Below are 20185 nucleotides of genomic sequence, written 5' to 3' on the forward strand. Positions count from 1 at the left end.
CCCCACTGTAAATGCGGGAAAGAGAAAAAAAAATGGATATCTTCATTATTCCTGCAGAGATCCATCCCCTGCCCCTCCCCCCACCCCGCTGTACACTCAAACTGCGTATTAACATTAATTTTCATCATTACTGAGAAAAAATCCAGTTATGATTTTGGTGCACGAACAGTTATCGAACATAACCTCGAACAGCCGAATTTTTCTCAAATCGTTCGTGTTCGCCGAACGGCTCGAACACCGCCCAAAACAGCTCGAATTTGAGATTGGCGAACAGTTCGAGTCGAACACCGCTCATCTCTAGTGGTAATGTTAAGAAACCCCTTGCCCAATGAGAAAATAGGTGGATTGTGACATTAGGTAGAATGACTCCTGGTTGACTAAATGAAACACTTGGTTTTGCATCTTGTCTGTAGACTTGTTTGCCAATTTTTGTACTTTTCCTTTTTAACTTTTGTTATTCATTCCATTATTTCTGTCTCCTGCAGCCCAATAATATATGACCAATCTTATGTTTCTTCTGGAGTCTTTATGAATCCATCTATGTGATTTAATGGATGAAGCACCAATGATCAAGTGGCATAATCAGGGTTGGACTGGCCCACCATAGAATCAGAAAATCCTCCGGTGGGCCTTGGCTTCTCTTTCAGGAGAGTTCATAGTGCAAACCTTGCAGCTGCTATGGGGCTCTTGAGTGGGGGAGAAAGGTGGGCCCTCAGAATCAAATCCTATGGTGGGTCCAATATTCTTCAGTCTGACACTGGGCATAATATCAGACAATCACAGCAATATGGACTCTTATACGTTTTAACCCATTATAATATAATTATATGCTTATGAAATTATTCTGATGCTATCCTTTTTTCATGTCTATTACTTTTGGTGCTCTTTTCTATCTTCCATGTAAATGGTTTGACCACAATTTATGTCATATATATATATATATATGTATCCCTGATTGGATTGGTGTGCACGTGCGCATTTCTCTGCTCCTCCTGGTGTCTCTCGGCTCCGGCATGTCGCCTGCGCATGTCCGGGAGCTATAATGATGCATCCCCACTCACAGGCATGCTCATTGATGACTTGCGTATGCATGCAGCGTAGTGCGTGTGCCCCAAGCAACCTGATCCTATTGGGCGCCTGTGAGTCACATGACCGCTACCATGAATGCAAAAAGTTCCTGGAGGATACCTTGTATGCACTGGCTTTCCTTGAGAAAGCACGTTATTTAACAAGCGAAACGCGCGTTGGGACCTCTCTCTGTTCTTGTGGTAATACTTAAGGCTTACATTTGAATTTATGGGTAAGAAATGAATGTGTTCTTGTATTTTAGGTATTGACAGTTATTAATAGATGTTATTGGGAATTTGGACCACTGTGTCTTTCATGAGAGACTCTATACATAACCATACTAGTGAGTGCATGTTTATATACTGTATCATGTTTGCATATACTAACATAATTAAATTATTTGTGCTACCTGTCTGTTCGTATTTTTCTATGCAACTTTTCTATTGTTCACTTAGTTGCATTTTTGAATAAATTTACCTTTTAAACTTTTAAATTCCAGTTCTCCTCTGGTTCTGTTATTAAAAATTAACAAGCTTTATGTCACTATATTAACTAGTATCTTTCTACATTTTTTTTCTCCAATGAGTCTGATAAGCTCCAAGAAAAACTCTATTTCAAACAAGTTTATCAACTTTCTACAACCTCTCTGAGTCTCTCAAAGAAAAATAACTCCTCCCTATATATAGAAGAATGTCTCAGTGACAGTGGACCATGTATTTCTTTCCGTCTCGCAATGTCTCCACACAGCTTGACCCTCCTGCTAACATGCACCTTGTTTGGTAGGTTTGTCTCCCTTTATTATATAAAATTATTTCAGTTTTGTAAGATTTGTATCAAGATAACAAATGTAGTTTTATTATCCCTGACGTCAGAGCATGGTCATTAGTGTCCTCATTGTAGCTATTGGCTTGAATTTCTAGTCTGAACAGTTGCTTTCTTTTTAGAATAAAGAAAAATACAATTTTGTGTGTTAGGTTGTAGGTTTTCAAATTAAATTGTGGCTGTCTAGGTATAGGAAAGGGGCTCAACACAGATGATCCCTACATGTGCTATTACTTGTGGCATATCCATAATACTAATAATATTGGCATTATTAATATATCACAAGTAACAGGATATGTAGTGATCATCTGTGTTCATAAATAATCTTAAAAAACTGTTTTCCGAGACTATATCTTAAGGGAGGATTTTTTTACATGTTGCCTGTCTTCATAGGCAGCTGTAGGTACATAACATGTGAATAGGTACAGAGTGGGGAAATTTATCAACACTGCATGCAATATGAGTCTTTAAAAATGGTGTAGATCCCCATTTACTTTCTTATGCCAAAATCGGCAAAAAATGCGATACATTTTTCCAAACTGCTGAGATTTGTAAAAATAAAAATAAACACCTAATTATTTTTGGCACAAATATTTTTTTGTAGTAGTCTCCATTAACTGGCTGTGTGCACATGGTATCTTTTAGACACTGATGCAGGTGGCGATTTATCCCAGGCAAAGCCACTTCAGGAAAAAACCAGTGCCTTTTTTCCTGAAGTGGCTCTGCCGGTGGTTTTGCAATCATTTTCACCACCCGAAGAATGAATATGTTACTTCTTTTAACATTTTAACATCTCCACAATTTTTGAACTTGAAGCAGTTAAAAGAGGTGACAAAATACTGAATATGTGCACAGCAATGTTATTTTCACATTGCTGTGCATTATGACTATTTTTCGGCACCATTGTTTTGGTGCTTTTTAAGGCATATTCGGGACATAATCTGCCTGAAAAAGACACTGGTTGCACATAGCCATTCAAAGGTTTCTCCAGTTTAGAAAATCCATTTTATGTATCCTGTGAGAGAACTCTGAGTAAATTAAGGAGGTTCCCTGTTCTTGACGAGGGTAGAGAGCGATTACAAAGAATTTGTCTCACTCTAAAGGATTAGTCCTGTCCTGCACTGATTTCTCTATTAATTATGCTTTCTCTATTTCCTAGGTGTAAATTTCTGCCAGAAGAACTGTAGTTTTGGTGATTTGATTCAAAATCTGTCCTTCCCAAATCCAAATTTTCGACCAGTAAAAAACTGGACAACTGTAACAGAATTATCTATTGGAATGACCCTGTACACTGTCGTTCAATTGGTAACTTCATGTTTGCAATTTTTTTTCTGAAATATGATAACATTTTAAAGGAGATAAGGGCTTATCATTTTCTTTGTGTAATCCTCTAAGGCTACGTGAACACAAAGTATTTTTTGAGGTGTTCAAAAACAATGGAGAGCTTTCTAATAGAAACCACTTCTGGTAACACTCTTTCATTGGGGGGTTTCCTTAGCTGATTTTGCAGAGTTTTTGAACCGTTTTGTAAAAGTTTTTTTTCTGAAGCTTTTTTCTTTTTGAGGGGGGTGGGGGTTTCCAGCCATTTGATTGGAAAGTGCATAGTTTGGCATGGATTCCATCAAGAGCCACTTCAAAGAAGTGATGTGCACTCTCGCTGCTGGGTTTTTTTGCTACATTTTCGGAGCTTAACTTCTTCAACTTTCCAATCAAAACTCATGGTTTTTGGAGAATTTCTGCTCCAAAAACTCAGCAAATAAACAAATCCTTATTCTTAACAGGCTGTATAAAAATAAAAAATACTCAAAAGACTGAACATGTGATTAGCAAAGCAGTTTTACAAGAGAAATGAATAGGAAGAGTCTTTCAAGCATTTCTGTAGCGATTTTTTTAGGCATTTTTTTAATTGGATCCTATAAAAAAAAATACTTGTGCGCATACCCTTGCTATCACAAAGTCCTGGCAAATTTTCAGAATTAGTAGAGTGAGGATACTAGCTAACAAACCTATTTTTATTATAAAATAGAACTATGTTACTTTTCTATTGTTCAAATAGAAATAAAAACATTTGGGGAAAAAATCTGAAAAATATTTTTAAAAGGGCTCAAACTGGTATTTAAAGAGAAATAAATAATACTCCCAAAATCCTATTCTGAAGCAAACCTGATCCCAACTGGTCTCAACTTTCTAGTCCATAGCCAAAACGCCTTTTTCAACCAGTTGATATCCACAATTGGGACCTGTCATAACCAATAATTTGTGGGAATCAGTAAATGATGGAAGGGGAATCGGTGCAGAATCGGTGAGGGAAACTATCACTTCTTATATATTTTTTTATACCAGTCTAAACATTTTTAATAATAATCTACAATTTTCCAAAAGTCTACACCAGTAACACAGAGCATTACAATATAGGGAAGCAGTAATATGCAAGTATATTCCAGAAAGACTGGTATCCATGAATACTTCCTTCTCGCCTAAGCCAACGTAGAAAGCTGAAAAGCAAAAATCCTGCAACATTTCAGTTATTAACCCAATGTAAAAGATGAAAATAGCGATATCTGTAAATCACATGACACTTTTGCATCACTGTTATACCAAGATATTGTCGCTGTTATTTTTTTAAATTACCCAATTATGTCTTTGCATATGTCCATCTGTTTATATTCAATTGTATATTAATAAATAAAAAAGTAATAATTTCAATTAAACATTGATTCTGTTTCTAGGACACAAGTTTGCAGTCTTTAACTACGTTGCTATGGTTCAACATGGTAAGAGATGCAGATTTCTAAATATAAGACTTTATGTTTATAACTTTCTGAAAAAGATTTTCAAAGTTTTAATTCTTATGCCCTTAATCCAGAGAGTTATGTCACACAAAATAGTTAATAAATAACATTTACCACATGTCTACTTAACATCAACACAATTTTTTTTGTTGGGTTAGAAGGGTTAAAAATTGATTATCAATTTCTCATTTTTCCAACAAAATTGACAAAACCATTTTATAGGGACCACACCACATTTGAAGTGACTTTGAGGGACCTATATGACAGAAAATACCCAAAAGTGACACCATTCTAAAACTGCACCCCTCAAACTGCTCAAAACCACATCCAAGAAGTTTATTAACCCTTTAGGTGCTTCACAGGAATTAAAGCATTATAGAAGGAAAAAATCAACAGTTTAATTTTCCCACAAAAATGTTACTTTAGACCAAAATTTAGCATTTTTACAAGGGTAACAGAAGAAAATGAACCATACAATTTGTTGTGCAATTTCTTCTGAGTATGCCAATACTCTATATGTGGTGGAAAACTACTGTTAAGTGCATGGCAGGGCTTGTAAGGGAAGGAGCGAAATTTGAATTTTGGATCACAAAATTGTCTGGAATAGATAACAGACACCATGTCACGTTTGCAGAGCCCCTAGTGCACCTAAACAGTAGAAAGCCCCCAAAAGTGACTCCATTTTGGAAACTAGACACCTCAAGAAATTTATCTAAATGTGTGGTGGGATCCTTGAACCCACAGGTGCTTCACAGAAGTTTATAACGTAGAGACGTGAAAATAAAAAATCATATTTTTCCCAAAAAGTGTTGTTTTAGCCACAAATTTTGCATTTTCACAAGGGTAACAGGAAAATTGCACCATACAATTTGTAGTGCAAATACTGCTGAGTATGCTGATACCGCATATGTGAGGGAAAACTACTGTTTAGGCATACGGCAGGGCTCGGAAGGGAAGGAGCGCTAATCGATTTTTGGAGCGCAAAACTGGCTGGAATCATTAGCAGATGCCATGTCGCGTTTGGAGAACCCCTGATGTGCCTAAACAGTGGAAACCCTCCACAAGTGACCCCATTTTGGAAATTAGACCTCTCAAGGAATTTATCTAAATGTGTGGTGAGCACTTTTAACCCAAAGGTGCATCACAGAATTTTATAACATTGAACCATGGTGCAGTGAGCATGTTGACACGACATGTGACACACAGAATTTTATATCATTGGACAGTGAAGAAAGAATAATTACATTTTTACCACTAAAATGTTGTTTTAGCTTCAAATTTTTAATATTTATAAGAGCTAATAGGAAAAAGTGGGCCTCACAGTTTGTTATGCAATTTCTCCTGAGTGCGCTAATATTCTACATGTAATAGGGAACTACTTTTCAGGCAAAATGGAAAGCTCAGATGGGAAGGAGCGCCATATTATAGTGCAGATTTTACTGTTATGGTTTGCGGGTGCCATGACCCACTGGAAGAGCCCTTGAGGTGCCAGAACAGCAGAACCCCCCCATAAGTGACATCATTTTACAAGTTAAACCTCTCAATAAATTTATCTAAGGGTGCAGTGATCAAATTGACACCAAGGGTGTGTCACAGAATTATATACAATTAGGCAGTGAAGAAAACATAATTACATTTTTACCAAAAAAAAATTGTTTTAGCCTCAGATTTTACATTTTCACATAGGAAAATGATTAAACACAGCACCAAAATGTGTCATACAATTTCTGTTGAACGTGGCAATACCCTATATGTGGTTGTACAGTAATACTTAGCTACATGGCGAGACTCGGGAGGGACAGAGCGCTATTTGCCTCCTGGAGCACAGATTTTCCTAGAATGGTTGGCGGAATCCATATACAGAGCCCCTACATGCTAGAAGAGCAAAATATCTCCATGAAGTGACCCCATTTTGAAAATTATACCCCTTTGGAAATGTATCTACAGGTGTAGTGATGATTTTACTCCTTGAGTGTTTTCCAGAAACAAGCAGCAGTGGATGTTGCTGAGTGAAATTGCAAATCTACTATTGTAGTGCCCATACATTGTAGTGCCCAGTACATTGTAGCGTCTAGTATATTATGCCCAGCCCGTGCTTTTGGAGACATGCACCCATAAATTAGACGGGCTCTCATCGCTACAGAAATGCCAAACATGTGGACGCTAAATGTGGTTTAGTCACGCTGTAGGGCTCAGAAGGGAGGGGGGCATTTGGATTTGGGAGTGCAGCATTTGCTGAATTTCTTTTGCAAGGAGCCATTTCGCTTTTTCAGAGCCTTTGTACTACCAGTAACTATATTTCTATTGATATATGACGGACCTGAGTGGGGTCTTGCTTTTTTGTGGATTGATTTAATACTTGGGAACATTTTACATAACATTTTGGATCACTTTTATCATGAGCTCTACGCTGAGCACCTACATCAGAGTTTTCATCTAAATCTCCGAGTGACGTGATTCAGATGAAACCCCCGATGAATCCAATCATTATAATGAGGCAGCAGGGTTACTCTGGACTCCGTCTTACCTCTGTTCAGCGTTGTCCTTCTTTTCAGAGCTGCACAAAACTGTGGTCGACTGCATTTTTATGCACAGTGTCTCCATCTGCCTTATTATAGGAAATTGTCCGTCGAGAGGTCCGTCTGAATCACGTATTTCAGAGAATTATGCGAAAATCCCAGTGTAAGCACTCAGTGTAAAGCACAGGATAAATGTTAGTCAATTCTTACTGCGACCTTAGGAAGGCAGAATGAATAAATCAACAGCATGTGAAGAATTGGATTTTTTTATTTTGTACATTATTCCTCGTGCGGTATCAGTTATTAGATGATTTTATTCTTTGGGTCGGTGTGATTACAGTGCTACCAGATTTATATTTTTTTTATATATTTGTCTGCTGCCACACACTAAAAGACACTTTTTTTTTTTTTTGCAAAAAAAGTTTTTGCATCGCCATATTTGAGAGCTATAATTTTTCCATATTTCTGCCGACACAGTCATGTGCTTTTTTTCCTCTCCTTCTAAGACCCATAACTTTATTTTCTATTTTTTCACAGTCATATGAGGGCTTATTTTCTGTGGGATGAGTTGGAATTTTGATTGACTGGGAAAAAATATTCCAAGTGGAATGAAATAGGAAAAAAAAATGTTTTTCGGGGGTTTTCTTTTTAAGGCACTCATTGTGCTTGAAAAATTATCTGTAATTATGATTTTCCAGGGAAGTTTAATTACAGTAATACCAAATGCATTTTTTTTTTAAAATGAAGCGGTGAAAAACAAAAAAAATTGTGAAAAAAAAAATGTTTTGTTTGTGTCACTATTTTCGGAGTCCTGTAACATTTTTATTTTCCCGCTGATGGACCAGTGTGATGGCTTGTTTTTTATGTGAGGAGCTGCAGTTTTATTGATACCAATTTGAGGTATTTATGACGCACAAATGTCCAAGGGTGCCCAAATTTTGCAGTTGCCCATTTTCTTTTTTGTAATTTTTTTTTTTTTTTTTTTAAGCCAATTATTTTTATTTAGGTTTCAAAAATTTTTACAGCAAACAGTTATCAATATACATATAACAATTCACATAACGTGTAATAATACAGTCAAAACCCTCTCCCCCCTCCCCCCTCCCGCCAATACTCCTTATGCCGGGCATACCTGGGAACATTGACAATCATATTACCGCCATCCATGCGGACCATATTTTCCCAAAAGTTCTCTCTCCATGCCTCCGCCTATAAATGCTTTCCTCTAAATGCATTACCGTACGTGTCTGAGCAATAAATTCCCTCCTAGTGGGGGGTTCCGAATCTGTCCATTTCCGTGCTATTAGTTTGCATGCCACATATAGCAATCGTGCTATCGCCACTTTGTAATGTTCTGAGACAGGTATTCCATCCACCTCCCCCAAAACACACAGCACCGGGTTTCTGTTGATTGTACATGTATAAGCCCTCTCAATTTTGCTGACAACGAACAACCAATAAGCCACCAACCGTGGGCATGACCATAGCATGTGTAGCAGTCCGGCCTGGTCCGTGCCACATCTAGGGCAATTGGAATCTCCCCTCAAGCCCGCCTTGTACAGGCGCAGCGGTGTTTTGTATGTCCTATGTATTATGTATAATTGGGAAATCCGTGCCTGCTCGCTTAAAGAGATCTTCGGGACATATTCTAGAATCGCCTCCCATTGTTCTGTTGTGAGGGTACCCACCTCCCTTTCCCATTTACTCTTTGCAATGAGGTGATTCCCCCCCAGATAGGAGTGCAGTAGGTCATGATATAAGCTCGATATGACTCCCCTCGTCCCTCCCTTCATACACACAAAGTCTAGTACAATGTCACCCTGAACCGTCATGTCTCCCAATCCACACTGTGCCCTCCAAGCATGTCGAAGCCTATAGTATTGAAATCCCCATACCAAAGGCAAATCAAATTCTTCTCTCAATTTCTCAAAGGTCTTCAGGTCCGTTCCACTCTGCAGCTGGCACACATATCTCACTCCTTGCGCCTTCCAATTGCCCATTTGACACAGCTTATTAAGTTCCGGCAGATGTTCATTGCCCAACACCGGTGAATACTTAGTCAGCCCGTCCACCCCCCTGATCTTTTTAATAGTGTCCCATACCTTCTGAGTCAAGCCTAAGGTAGGATATATTGCTCCCAATTTCTTAAAGGTACCATCCTCTAACGCCTGGACCAGTGGGCGTCTCCCCGACACATGTACCAGCACCCAGCAAGCTGCCCCTCCACAATCGGGCTCTCTCCATCCCCTGACATGCTGGCCTTGTACTGCCAAGAAATAGACCCAGGGATTGGGAGCGGCCAATCCTCCCTCCTCCTTCCCATTTTGCAGCGTTCCCAATTTAATCCTTGCCTGCCTCTTGCCCCATATCAAGGATCTGAAGATAGAATCAATACCCTGAAACTGTTTTTTTGGTAGCCATATCGGTGAGTTGTGCAAAACGTACATTAGTTGTGGCATAAGGACCATCTTAATCAGGTTAGTTCTACCCGTCATCGTCAAAGCCAATTGGCACCATGCGCCTATTTTCTTTTTAAATTTCTCTAGCAGAGGAACTAAATTCAGATCCGTGAATCGTGTCAATGGAAGCGCCACCCATATCCCAAGGTATTTAAATTGTGAAACCAGCTGGAGCTGCTTCCCCCTCTCATCTATCTCCTCCGCTTTTATTGGTCTATCTACAGCCATGACATAAGACTTGTGCCAGTTTATCTCCAGTCCCGAAATGCTCCCAAATTGTTTAATTACATCCATCGTGCACCCCAATGTCTCTCCTGCATTTTCCAGAAATAACAGGATGTCATCGGCATACAGTGATATTTTTTCTTCCAGCCTCCCAAATTTAAATCCGACCACTCCTCTCTCAGCTCTTATTTTGGCCGCCAGGGGCTCCACAGCCACCGCAAACAATAGCAGGGACAGCGGGCACCCCTGCCTTGTGCCCCTATGTAAGTCAAACATCCCGGACCGTTCACCATTCACCTTAACTACCGCCCTTGGGGATGAGTACAATAACTTCACCCAGGCCATGAATGCGGGGCCAAATCCCATTATTTCCATGATTTTCCATAAATATTCCCATTCCACGCTATCAAATGCTTTCCTAGCGTCCAACGACATCACTATTCTCCCGCCACCATTATCAGCAGGCAGCTGCATATTAAGAAATAATCTTCTCAAGTTAACAGCCGTGGAGCGGTTGGGCATAAAGCCCGACTGGTCCTCGTGAATAACAGTATGCGCAACCCCGGTGAGCCGGGTGGCCAGGATCTTAGCGAGTATTTTGACATCCGTTGTCAACAACGATATGGGCCTATACGACTCCGCATCCATGGGGTCTTTCCCCTCCTTTGGCAGAACCACTATCACCGCTTCCTCCATTGATCTCGGTAACGCCCCCTTCTCCAAAGCCTCATCAAACACAGATTTCAATTTTGGGGCTAGCAGTTCCACCAGCTCCCTGTACACCTCCCCAGGTAGAACATCAGCACCCGGTGATTTGTTATTGGGCATAGACAGAATTGCACATTCCACCTCCTCCACACTCACAGGTTCATCCAACCTTAACCTATCTTCCTCAGACAATTTAGACAGTGAGATGCCCTCCAAGAATTCCTCTACGGCCCCCTCTGTGTCCCGTACTCTTGAATTGTACAGTGCCATGTAATATTCCTTAAAGACCTCCAATATGTCCTTTGTGTCTGTCAGAGTCGTCCCCGCTTGGTCTCTCAACCTGTACACCCTGGAAGACTCCCTCTGTGCCGCAGATATCACCGCCAACAAGCGACCCACTCTCTCTCCTTCCTCAAAGAATTGGGCTTGCTGAAATGCCCTTTTCCTCTCGGCTTGCATCATGTGCAGTTTATTAACTGCCTCCTGTGCCAATTTTAGTCTATTGTGAGCTACACTCGTTGGCGCCAAAATCATGTATGCCTCTGCCCTTGTCAAGTCATCCTTTATTTGTTGATCTGCCAATTTAGTTTTGGTCTTACACCGTGAGATCTCACTTATAAAGAGTCCCCTCGTAAATGCCTTCATAGCCTCCCACACCACTGTAGCCTCAGCACTCCCTTCATTAACTTGGAAGAAGTGCTCTAGTTCTTTGGTTATGCCACCCATATCCACCACTTTAAGCCACGTCGGGTGAAGACGCCAACCTCCCCTCTGACCCTGAGCAGATCCCACTAGAAGCGTGACAACCATAGGACTATGATCCGATAGAGTCCTCTGTAGGTATTCCACCTCCCCCACCATCCCATCCATAGCAGTATCCCCAAAAGCGAGGTCTATCCTTGACAGTGTTCCGTGTGTAGCCGAGTGACACGAGAAGGTCCTCTTACCCTAATTTCGTACTCTCCACAGATCCACCAGCCCCAGCTCCCCCACGTAGGTGCCAAATGCAGTCATTCCGTCCCGTCCAGCTTCCATACCTGCCGGACGTACTTTATCCCAGTGATCATTCATGGTGTTGTTAACATCTCCCATAATCAACATCGGAGCCTCCCCCCATCTGGCCGTCAAGTCCATTACTGCTTGAAGTTCCTTTTTAGAATAAGGTGGAGGGATATATAAAGCCACTAAAATCATTTTGTGTCCATACAATCTGCACGCAATCCATACATACTGCCCTTCACTGTCTACTTGCACTGCCAGCTCTTCATAATGAGCGTTTTTGTGTATTAGGACTGACACCCCCCTGGAGTACGAGGAATAAGTAGAATGATATGTCTTTAACATCCACCCTCTCGATAGCCAGTGCCTAGTATCCCTAGTGAGATGGGTCTCCTGTAAGCACGCAATCATAGGATCACAAGATCTGATGTGATTCAGAACTGCTGCCCTCTTAATCCTGTCAGATATACCACGTACATTCCAACTTAAAATCCGAACCGTACGGTTACTCATTGTGCATTAGAAAAAACAATCCACCATCATCAAGTAACATCTTTCCATTTTGTTCCCCAGCATACCAGGTCAAACAGCATAAGCAACCCCATTTTCCCGCAAATCCAACCCATCCACCTCCCCCCCTCCCTCCCCCTCCCCCCACCCCCTCTCCCCACCCTTCTCTTGTCACTCTCTTCCCAACGTGAGAGTGGGAGCTCAAAGAACCTGAGCAACATCGTAGTATACCGCATATCAACATGCGCCGTGTCCTCCTCCAGCATTGGCAGTCTCTCCACCACATAATCAATAGTATGCATAGTCCCGAACCATTAATCAAACAAATTAACTATAAAACTATAAAACGTAGATCCCAGCGGGGGTTTCTCCCCCTCCTCTGCGGTTTCGCAGAGCAATGTATAACCACAACCCTGTCCAGTAGTCAGGATAGCAGGGTCGTGTATTCACCGTGCCGAGTCCTCAGCTTCTCTCAATTTGCTCCGGTTCCGCTCCAACCACGAAGCGGCCTCTACCGGTGACGGGAAAAAATTGACCTTTCCAAAGGCTTCCACTCTTAATTTAGCAGGATAAATTGTAGAGTATTTCACATTCAAAGAGCGGAGCTGTTTCTTCACTTCACCATACCGTAGCCACAGCTTTTGCACCTCAGCCGAGTAATCCGGGTATATTTCAATGCGTTTGCCCTCCAGGGTGAGATCTGTCAATTTTCTGGCCTTACGTAAAATAGTGTCCCGGTCTCTGCAGTTCAGGATTCTGGCTAACATCGTATGAGGGCCCTCTCCAGGCACTGGGGGTCTCATGGGCACACGATGGGCACGCTCCACAGCAAACACCCTCGACAGGATATTAGACCCAAACTTTCCCAGCAGCCAGGTTTCAACAAAGGTCGTGGGGTCAGCACCCTCAGCTCTTTCAGGGATGCCCACAATACGCAAATTGTTCCTGCGTGACCGGTTTTCCAGGTCATCGTTTTTATTAGCCACTACCGTGATCCTCTGAGTGTGCTGTTGTTGCGTCTTTTGCACTGAGGTTAAATGATCTTCTGTTACGCCAACTCTGCCCTCCACCTCAGTCAATCTGGCTGTAACTTTCTGCATAGAAGCCTCAATGCCTCCCATGTCAGCTTTCAGACCATTCACCTGCTTTGTCAGAGCAGTTAAAGCAGTCTTGCAGTATAAGACAGCCTGGAATACATCTCGCAGAGTCGGCTCTGCCTCATCTGAACTTTCAGCTGCCAGCACAGTGTCACCATCCCCCTCCTCCTGCTGTACATTATGTAGCACAGGCATCTCCTCACCATCTTCCTCCTCATCTCCATGCTTCTCACTGCCTTCACTTCCTTCTTCATCTGCCTCCATGCCCCTCGCATACCTGTGCAGCCGTGCTGAAGCCTCCAGCCTCCGTGCATAGGCTGTGTTCCTCCTTCCCGCCTCTTCCTCTGTCTCGGTGCCATCTTGGGCTGAGGCACTGCTGCAGGCCCCGGCATCCTTCTGCCTTTTGCGGCCCATGTTGGTCTCTCTGAGTCTGGCAGAAGCTCGCCTCTGACTCCCGGGACCCTCAGACAGCAGTTCCTGATAAGGGATTTGGCTGATTCGGGCTCTGTGCAGGATAATTGAAGCTAATGGTGGTGGAGAGGCACTGCCACCCAACCTCTCACATCAAGAGCTAGGCCACGCCCCCCTTTTTTGTAATTTTTAAAATGTAAAAGTTGAAAATATTTTTTTTTCCTAAAAAATGAAAACGTGTCAACTTTATCCCTTTTAGAGATCATTTCATCTTCAACTTGCTTAACTGTTCACAATAACAGTTTTTGTTCTTTTTTTAACATGGCATATAACTAAAAAAAACTCAAAGTAAAATTAGTTGGTTCACATCTGTGACTAAAATTGCAAAATGAGTACCCCTTTGCATTTTGCAGACCACTGTGTTCTGTAAATATTTATTTATGTCCGTTAATATTAATGAAAGAAAAAACACGGGCTTGAATGTACAATGTAACCTAAAACTCATTTTGTGCTGCAGAAATGGATAAATGAATTCATAGAATGGGATCCAAGCCAGTTTTGTTCCATTAAGAAAATGTTATTGTCAAATGACACATTTTGGAAGCCAGACCTGTATATCTATGAAAGGTAGGCCTAAAATATGCAGTGTTTTTATAAAGCAAAAGTTGTCACTAAAACAATGTCTAGCTAAAGTATTCATCTGTACAAGTAAATCAGATTAAAATGAATCGCCCCGAAGCACAAGTATGTTCCTCATCATAGAGACAGCCAGACACAGAGACAGATAGTGGCGGGCCTGTGGGCAGGTCTTTTCTTGGGGATTTGGCCTAGAGCACCTGGATAAGACCCTGCCTACAGTCCGGCACCGGAGCACGGGCATATTATTAACTCAAAACTGCAAACACTGATTACACAAGAACCACAAGATGGATTTCTTCACCTCAGGTATCATATTAATCAGTGCAGCAGCCCCAACATGACACTGCTTATAGTTTACTTAGCAAAATCCTGCTGACAGGTTCGCTTTAAGGGAGGTAAGGGAATCGACCAACCAGAACTGCTCAATGTAACCTATAAATTAATCATATCTATGATCCATCAACAAACAGAATCTGATCAAGAATTGCAATTTTTAGAGATCTGTATCTGGCTTAGCCTTTATCCTCTTTTGTGAATAAATTGAAGAACATTGGAATAGAGCACCAGGAGCTCAACTTGACCCCAAAAAAGGGTTTCACGACTCTGTTGTTGGGTATCCCGGGACAGGGGCTCCTACCCTGTCCCTAATGCTAGGGGTTCCCTAGCTGGCCCTGTTCCCCGGATTACTTGTGAAGGTGAAGACGCTAGGGCCACATACCTTGTCTGAGGTCCTCAATCCGCCCTCAGTCTGTTCCCTTCCCCCCAGGGGAAGAGAGGAGTAGTAGTGTATGGCAGTACACAAACCAGACTAACAAGGTAATACAAACAGGGCTAAAGGAAAATATCAATCATACAAATATATGCACACAAACAACAGAGGTAAACACAAGGAAGTAGAGAATGGGAAACAAACCAAAATAGGAGAACAATAGGATTAACACGTAACCTAAACTACACAACAGTCTAAGGTGAAATCCACCAAACGCCTTCTCAAATAACCACTCTCCACCACACTCCTAGAAGCATGCAGCATAAGCTAGCTCTGGCAATGATAACCTGTCAAAGCCCAGTATATATAGGAGCGGGAAGTGGCTAACACTGGACAGCTGAGAGCCTAAATTAAGGTAAGCTTCCAGGAGCTCACAACTAAGCAGATTAACCCCTGCACTGCTAAAAGAAGCTTGTACCATTTAATATGAAGGTGAAAGGCTTCTAATGAGTGCAGGAGTGGGAGGAATCAGACCCTGTGATCTTCTGTCTCCTCTCTGTCGCGCTAAACCCGTGACAAAAGGTTCATGTAAACTTGCCTAAGATAATATACTGTAACGTCAAATAAGATCCTTTTGTAACTGATCAGGGCTGTTTCTGGTAAAATGAAGGTAGATTCAATTTGGGGATAATTGACTCAATCCTATTGTTTCCATAAATGTTTTAAACAAAAAAAAAGTAATGACAACTTTTAGCAATTGCTAAGGGTTCCTTGGAAAGAGAGGGTACAGGTGGGTCCAAACCTCTTTTCTACTGCGTGGCAAGAAAATGCTCAAGACTCTCCTTCCTCGAGGAACTATATTATTAGCAAATGAAGAGAGGAGTAATTCGCTCGACAGTCCTGAAGAAAGAGGACATGAAAAGAGGAACAAACACTGTGTTCTGTACTGGGTGGAAAAACTTAAACACTTATGAGGGGCCAATTGTTACCTCTGCTATGGGACCCCTTTTCTTCTATGTACAAGACTGTTGTTACACTTAAATAAACTCATAATTTAAGATTGTTTGTAAAATATTATGTTTGTTCTATATTATTTAGGATAGAAGGTGAAGATAAGTCACCTGTCGTGCCATTCTATTCCCTTAACTACATTGGAGAAATTAAAGTCTCGTTTCCACTGAGAATTGTTAGTTCCTGTAACCTAAATGTCTACAAGTTTCCGTTTGACACCCAAAGGTGTACTCTGACATTTGGTCCATATATTCACTCAGGTACGTGTAGATAGAACTGAAGTATATACATATATGCATTGTAGCAAAGTCAGGTAGAACTGAGTTAAATCCTAGTACTGCAGGTCTTAATAAGATGCACCTGGCTAGCAGGACCTCGGTTCACTAGGTGTATCTGTGGCACCCCAGGGGGGTCTGGTTGCCACAGTGGTAGTATTACCATGTCTGAGAGTAAAACGGGAGTTTCCTGGTCAGGGAACACACTACATGCAACACCTCCTGCCCCAGGCCAGAAAGGGGAGGATCCTGCCCTATATAACTGGATCTGGAGGCGGGGTTAGCTCAGACAGGGCTGTAGTCGAGTTGAGGACACAGGAGTAAGAAGCCAGAGACTGGAGCTGAAATAGCTCGTCCTGGACAGCATACAGAGGACCGGACACTGGAGTCCGAGGCTGTGGGACCATTCAGGCCCAGCAGCACATACCGCAGAGCAGGGGATTGCAGGTCTCCTGGCCCAACAGAAGTCCAGAGGCTCAGCCACATGAAAGGACCAGTACCGCCACAGAGGAGCGAGAAATACACGGGATCCGAGTCGCCAGCCATACGGGTGAGCACAGCACGTCACACTCAGGGACGTGGGCTACAACACGACTATAAGCGGGATAGCCAAAGAGTACAGTCAGAATGGCAGGCCTACAACTCCACCTGGCCAGGGGAATTCTAGGATTGCTCCCAGACTGACCAGGCCCTCATCCCTAGCAAGTACTCCTGTTGGGGCCTATATAATTACCACCAGTAAAGACACTAGGGCTGCACTGCAGAGACTCCGTGTTATTATTACTGATCCAGGCACTATCACCACCATCATCCATACACGCTGCCCTGAAGCTCCACTCTTCCTGTGGGGAGTTACATCACCTTGCTGCCCATACCATCAGCTTCAGTGGACTGCTCCGCAGTGGCGGTTCCCAATAACCGCAACCCACATAAACTACCCTGGTTTGACCGCCCTGGGTCACGGACCGGGTCACCGCCACGGTGACTACAACCCCCAGCATCTACAAGGCCCGGCTCTCGGTATCCCCACGGCCCAGGGGACGCGTCATATCAATCTGTTGAAAGAAGCAGAGTTGAGTGTGCTGCTGGAGAGTGTCCAGCCAAAATGTGAGCTGTAGCTCGGAGAGAGACATGCCAGAGTCTCTATCTGAATGGAGGTTGCATGGATCAGCTAGGAAAGTAGAGCAGTCTGTGTGCTGGAGCTGCAGAGGAACGTGTGGAAGCTGCAGGCTGTTCAGCGTGAACTGTGCATGGAGCTGAACACTTCTGTTTGGTGCTGGATTCTGCTGGAGCTCAGGCTGAATGGGATACTGAGACATGGTAGGATTGTACCTCCTCTGTATAAGTATTGCTCTGGGAGAAAGGACTGCAATCTGTTCGGGTGAGCCTGCACTGACATATGTGTCTGCTAAATGATCTGTTTATTTTCTATTACGCCTTTGTGCCCAGAAGAGGCTGTTTTTGGTTTTAAATCCCCTGGATTTTTATGAAAGCAATAAAACTGCACATGCTTGGACCAAACCGCATTGCCTGTGTGAACACTACCTAATGCCTACCTGAGAGTGTGAATAGCTACAAAATATATATTATATATACAGTGGCATGTAAAAGTTTGGGCACCCCTGGTCAAAATTACTGTTATTGTGAACAGTTAAGCAAGTTGAAGATGAAATGATCTCTAAAAGAGCTAAAGTTAAAGATGACACATTTCCTTTGTATTTTAGGCAAGAAAAAATATTTTCATCTTTTATATTTTAAAAATTACAAAAAGGAAAATGGGCCGATGCAAAAGTCTGTCCCCAGTCTTACTGCTGCGCAGGCGTACTTCGCTCTTCCCTGTCTAGATAAGTGCAAAGTACTATATTGTGCATGCGCCTGCTTTACTTCCAGGTCATTTGTGCTTTTTGGCCTCTCCCGGTACATGCACATTATAACATTCTGCTCTGCGCTCGGCAGGCCAAGCCAAGTACGTCTGCACAGGAGCGCGATTGGTGATACTGTGTGGATGACGAAGGATGAGTCATCCACATGAAACAGGGAAGGACAGCGATTGCGACGAGAGAGGAGGCATCGAAGCAAGACTAGTAACGCCCATCGGGTTGGACCCCGTCTTATGGGGGGGAAATAAAGGGTATTTTTAGGGGTTATACAAGGGGTGAAACTTATATACAGCTTGCTAGACTGATGTAAAAGTGTCAGTAAAGGTGTTGGACAAAGTTTATATTGGGAAAACCCAGTGACAGATTCCTTTTAAACACTGATATACAACTTCCTAAAATATTGAAGTAAGCCAGCGCAAATACTTTTGCTTTAGGTTAGTATCTGTAAGCCAAACTGGGGAGTAAAGCTTACTAGGAGAAAAAACATCTTACAAAAATTTGTGGTGGTAGCATAAGGATTTTTAAGCCCCACCCTGGAACGCTCCACACCGAAGCAGGACTTTCTGGGGTCATCCTAGATATGTAAACCCTGCTCTTTTCAGAACTATGCCATCCAAAATTTGACAGGATTGTATTAAAAACATCAAAAACAGTTCTGGAAAGTTAAGGACTGTTAATAGCAATGGAAAACTAAAATGGAAACATTTGTTTTTCTTTGTTTTGGACAAACTTTTGTTTCTTTGTTTGCAAATATTGATCCAAAATATTGTGATGTGAATGTGGCCTAACTTGTGTCGTACAGATTTTGATTGATACGATTTTTCTCTGTTGGCAATGAAAGCTAGTATTTTGACAACCTTATTTCTACTTTACAGTTCAAGATATCATCATGGTTGCGAATGCAAATTCCTCGGAGGTGTTCAAAGCTTCACATAAACTCTTTGTTAGCAAAGGTGACTGGGACCTGAAAAATATCCTAGTGACACCTAAAACCGTGGTCAGTGGGAATGTCAATTACAGTGCAATTTGCTATGAGGTAAGAGACAGAGCAACTGCATCATTTTAATGGGTGACCTTGCATTTTTGTTTTTTATTCTTTGCTGCTGGGGTTAATGGGAAAACGAGAAGGAAAGTTCAGGGCACAACCAGAGCATTGGCACTGACTTTGGAGGTGAGTCAGCTGCCTATTTTGCATATTACTTTTTTTTACTCTTTTATATTTAAAGAATAGTTTTTAGGGGAAGGCTAAATATTTGTTAAATAAAAACAATATTGATTCTGCAATAAACTATCCATTAAAGTTGATAGGGACCACTCTCCAGCAGAAAGAACACCTACTGTAGGTTTAATAGGCTACAAACCCATGTCTGCTGACAATCAATACGTGTAGACATAAGACGGCACTACAGGTGTGGAAGTGGTCATGCTTGAGGAAAGGATCCTGAAGTATTTTTAGCGGAAACCTCAACACGGGCACAATAAGAGTGATTAGTCTTGCTTGCAAAATTAACAAATTAATCACTTATGGCTCCACTCCCATGCTCTGAAAGCAGTGCATACCCAGTGTCACGGGTGTGTCAGATGTGCAGCTGGCTGCAAAAGTTCACTTCGTTTGGCATTACAGACGCCTCCTTAAATCTGTCTTACTTTAGGACCCAGCGGCTACCTCCCTATTCACATGTTCCCTTGTGGAGGCTTGGAGCTATTGCAGTCGGCTTACTTCCTCTCTGGTGCTTCGGAGGACATTTGGTGTAATTTCTCTGAAGTCTGTTCAGCCTAAGTTTCTCCCCCCCTGTGTTGGTCTCCCTTGTTGTCTTTAGTTTATAGTTAGGACTCACCAGTGCTCACCCACCCTTTCCTATCCAGGGCCTAGCTCTAGGGATTTACAGGGCTTAGGTTTCCTGTTCGGCGATTGGTGAAGAACCAATTTATGGTTGGTAGGGGAGACAAGGTGATATTAGATCAGCCTAGGGGTCTCCACTCTCCCTTTCCCTAGTGTCTGGGCTCCCTTCCCCTCATCCCTTTGTGTTGCACTTAATCTTTCTTACACTGTGCGTGACA

The 20185-nt window shown here is 42.2% G+C and overlaps 1 protein-coding gene across 1 annotated transcript in view; it reads left to right on the plus strand.

Moving 5' to 3' along the window:
- Positions 1-1801: 1801 nt before the first annotated feature.
- LOC141174245 (5-hydroxytryptamine receptor 3A-like) overlaps positions 1802-20185 on the plus strand; it is a 43349-nt gene continuing 24965 nt past the window's right edge. Inside the window, exons 1-6 of the mRNA XM_073659081.1 lie at positions 1802-1847; positions 3050-3195; positions 4620-4664; positions 14128-14237; positions 16057-16229; positions 19000-19160. Of these exons, the coding sequence (XP_073515182.1) occupies positions 1802-1847; positions 3050-3195; positions 4620-4664; positions 14128-14237; positions 16057-16229; positions 19000-19160 (681 nt within the window). The remainder of the gene's footprint in view (positions 1848-3049; positions 3196-4619; positions 4665-14127; positions 14238-16056; positions 16230-18999; positions 19161-20185) is intronic.

Source organism: Phyllobates terribilis, unplaced genomic scaffold (assembly GCF_046119375.1).
Source record: "Phyllobates terribilis strain yellow unplaced genomic scaffold, ASM4611937v1 Scaffold_13__5_contigs__length_258822181, whole genome shotgun sequence".
Lineage (NCBI taxonomy): Eukaryota > Metazoa > Chordata > Amphibia > Anura > Dendrobatidae > Phyllobates > Phyllobates terribilis.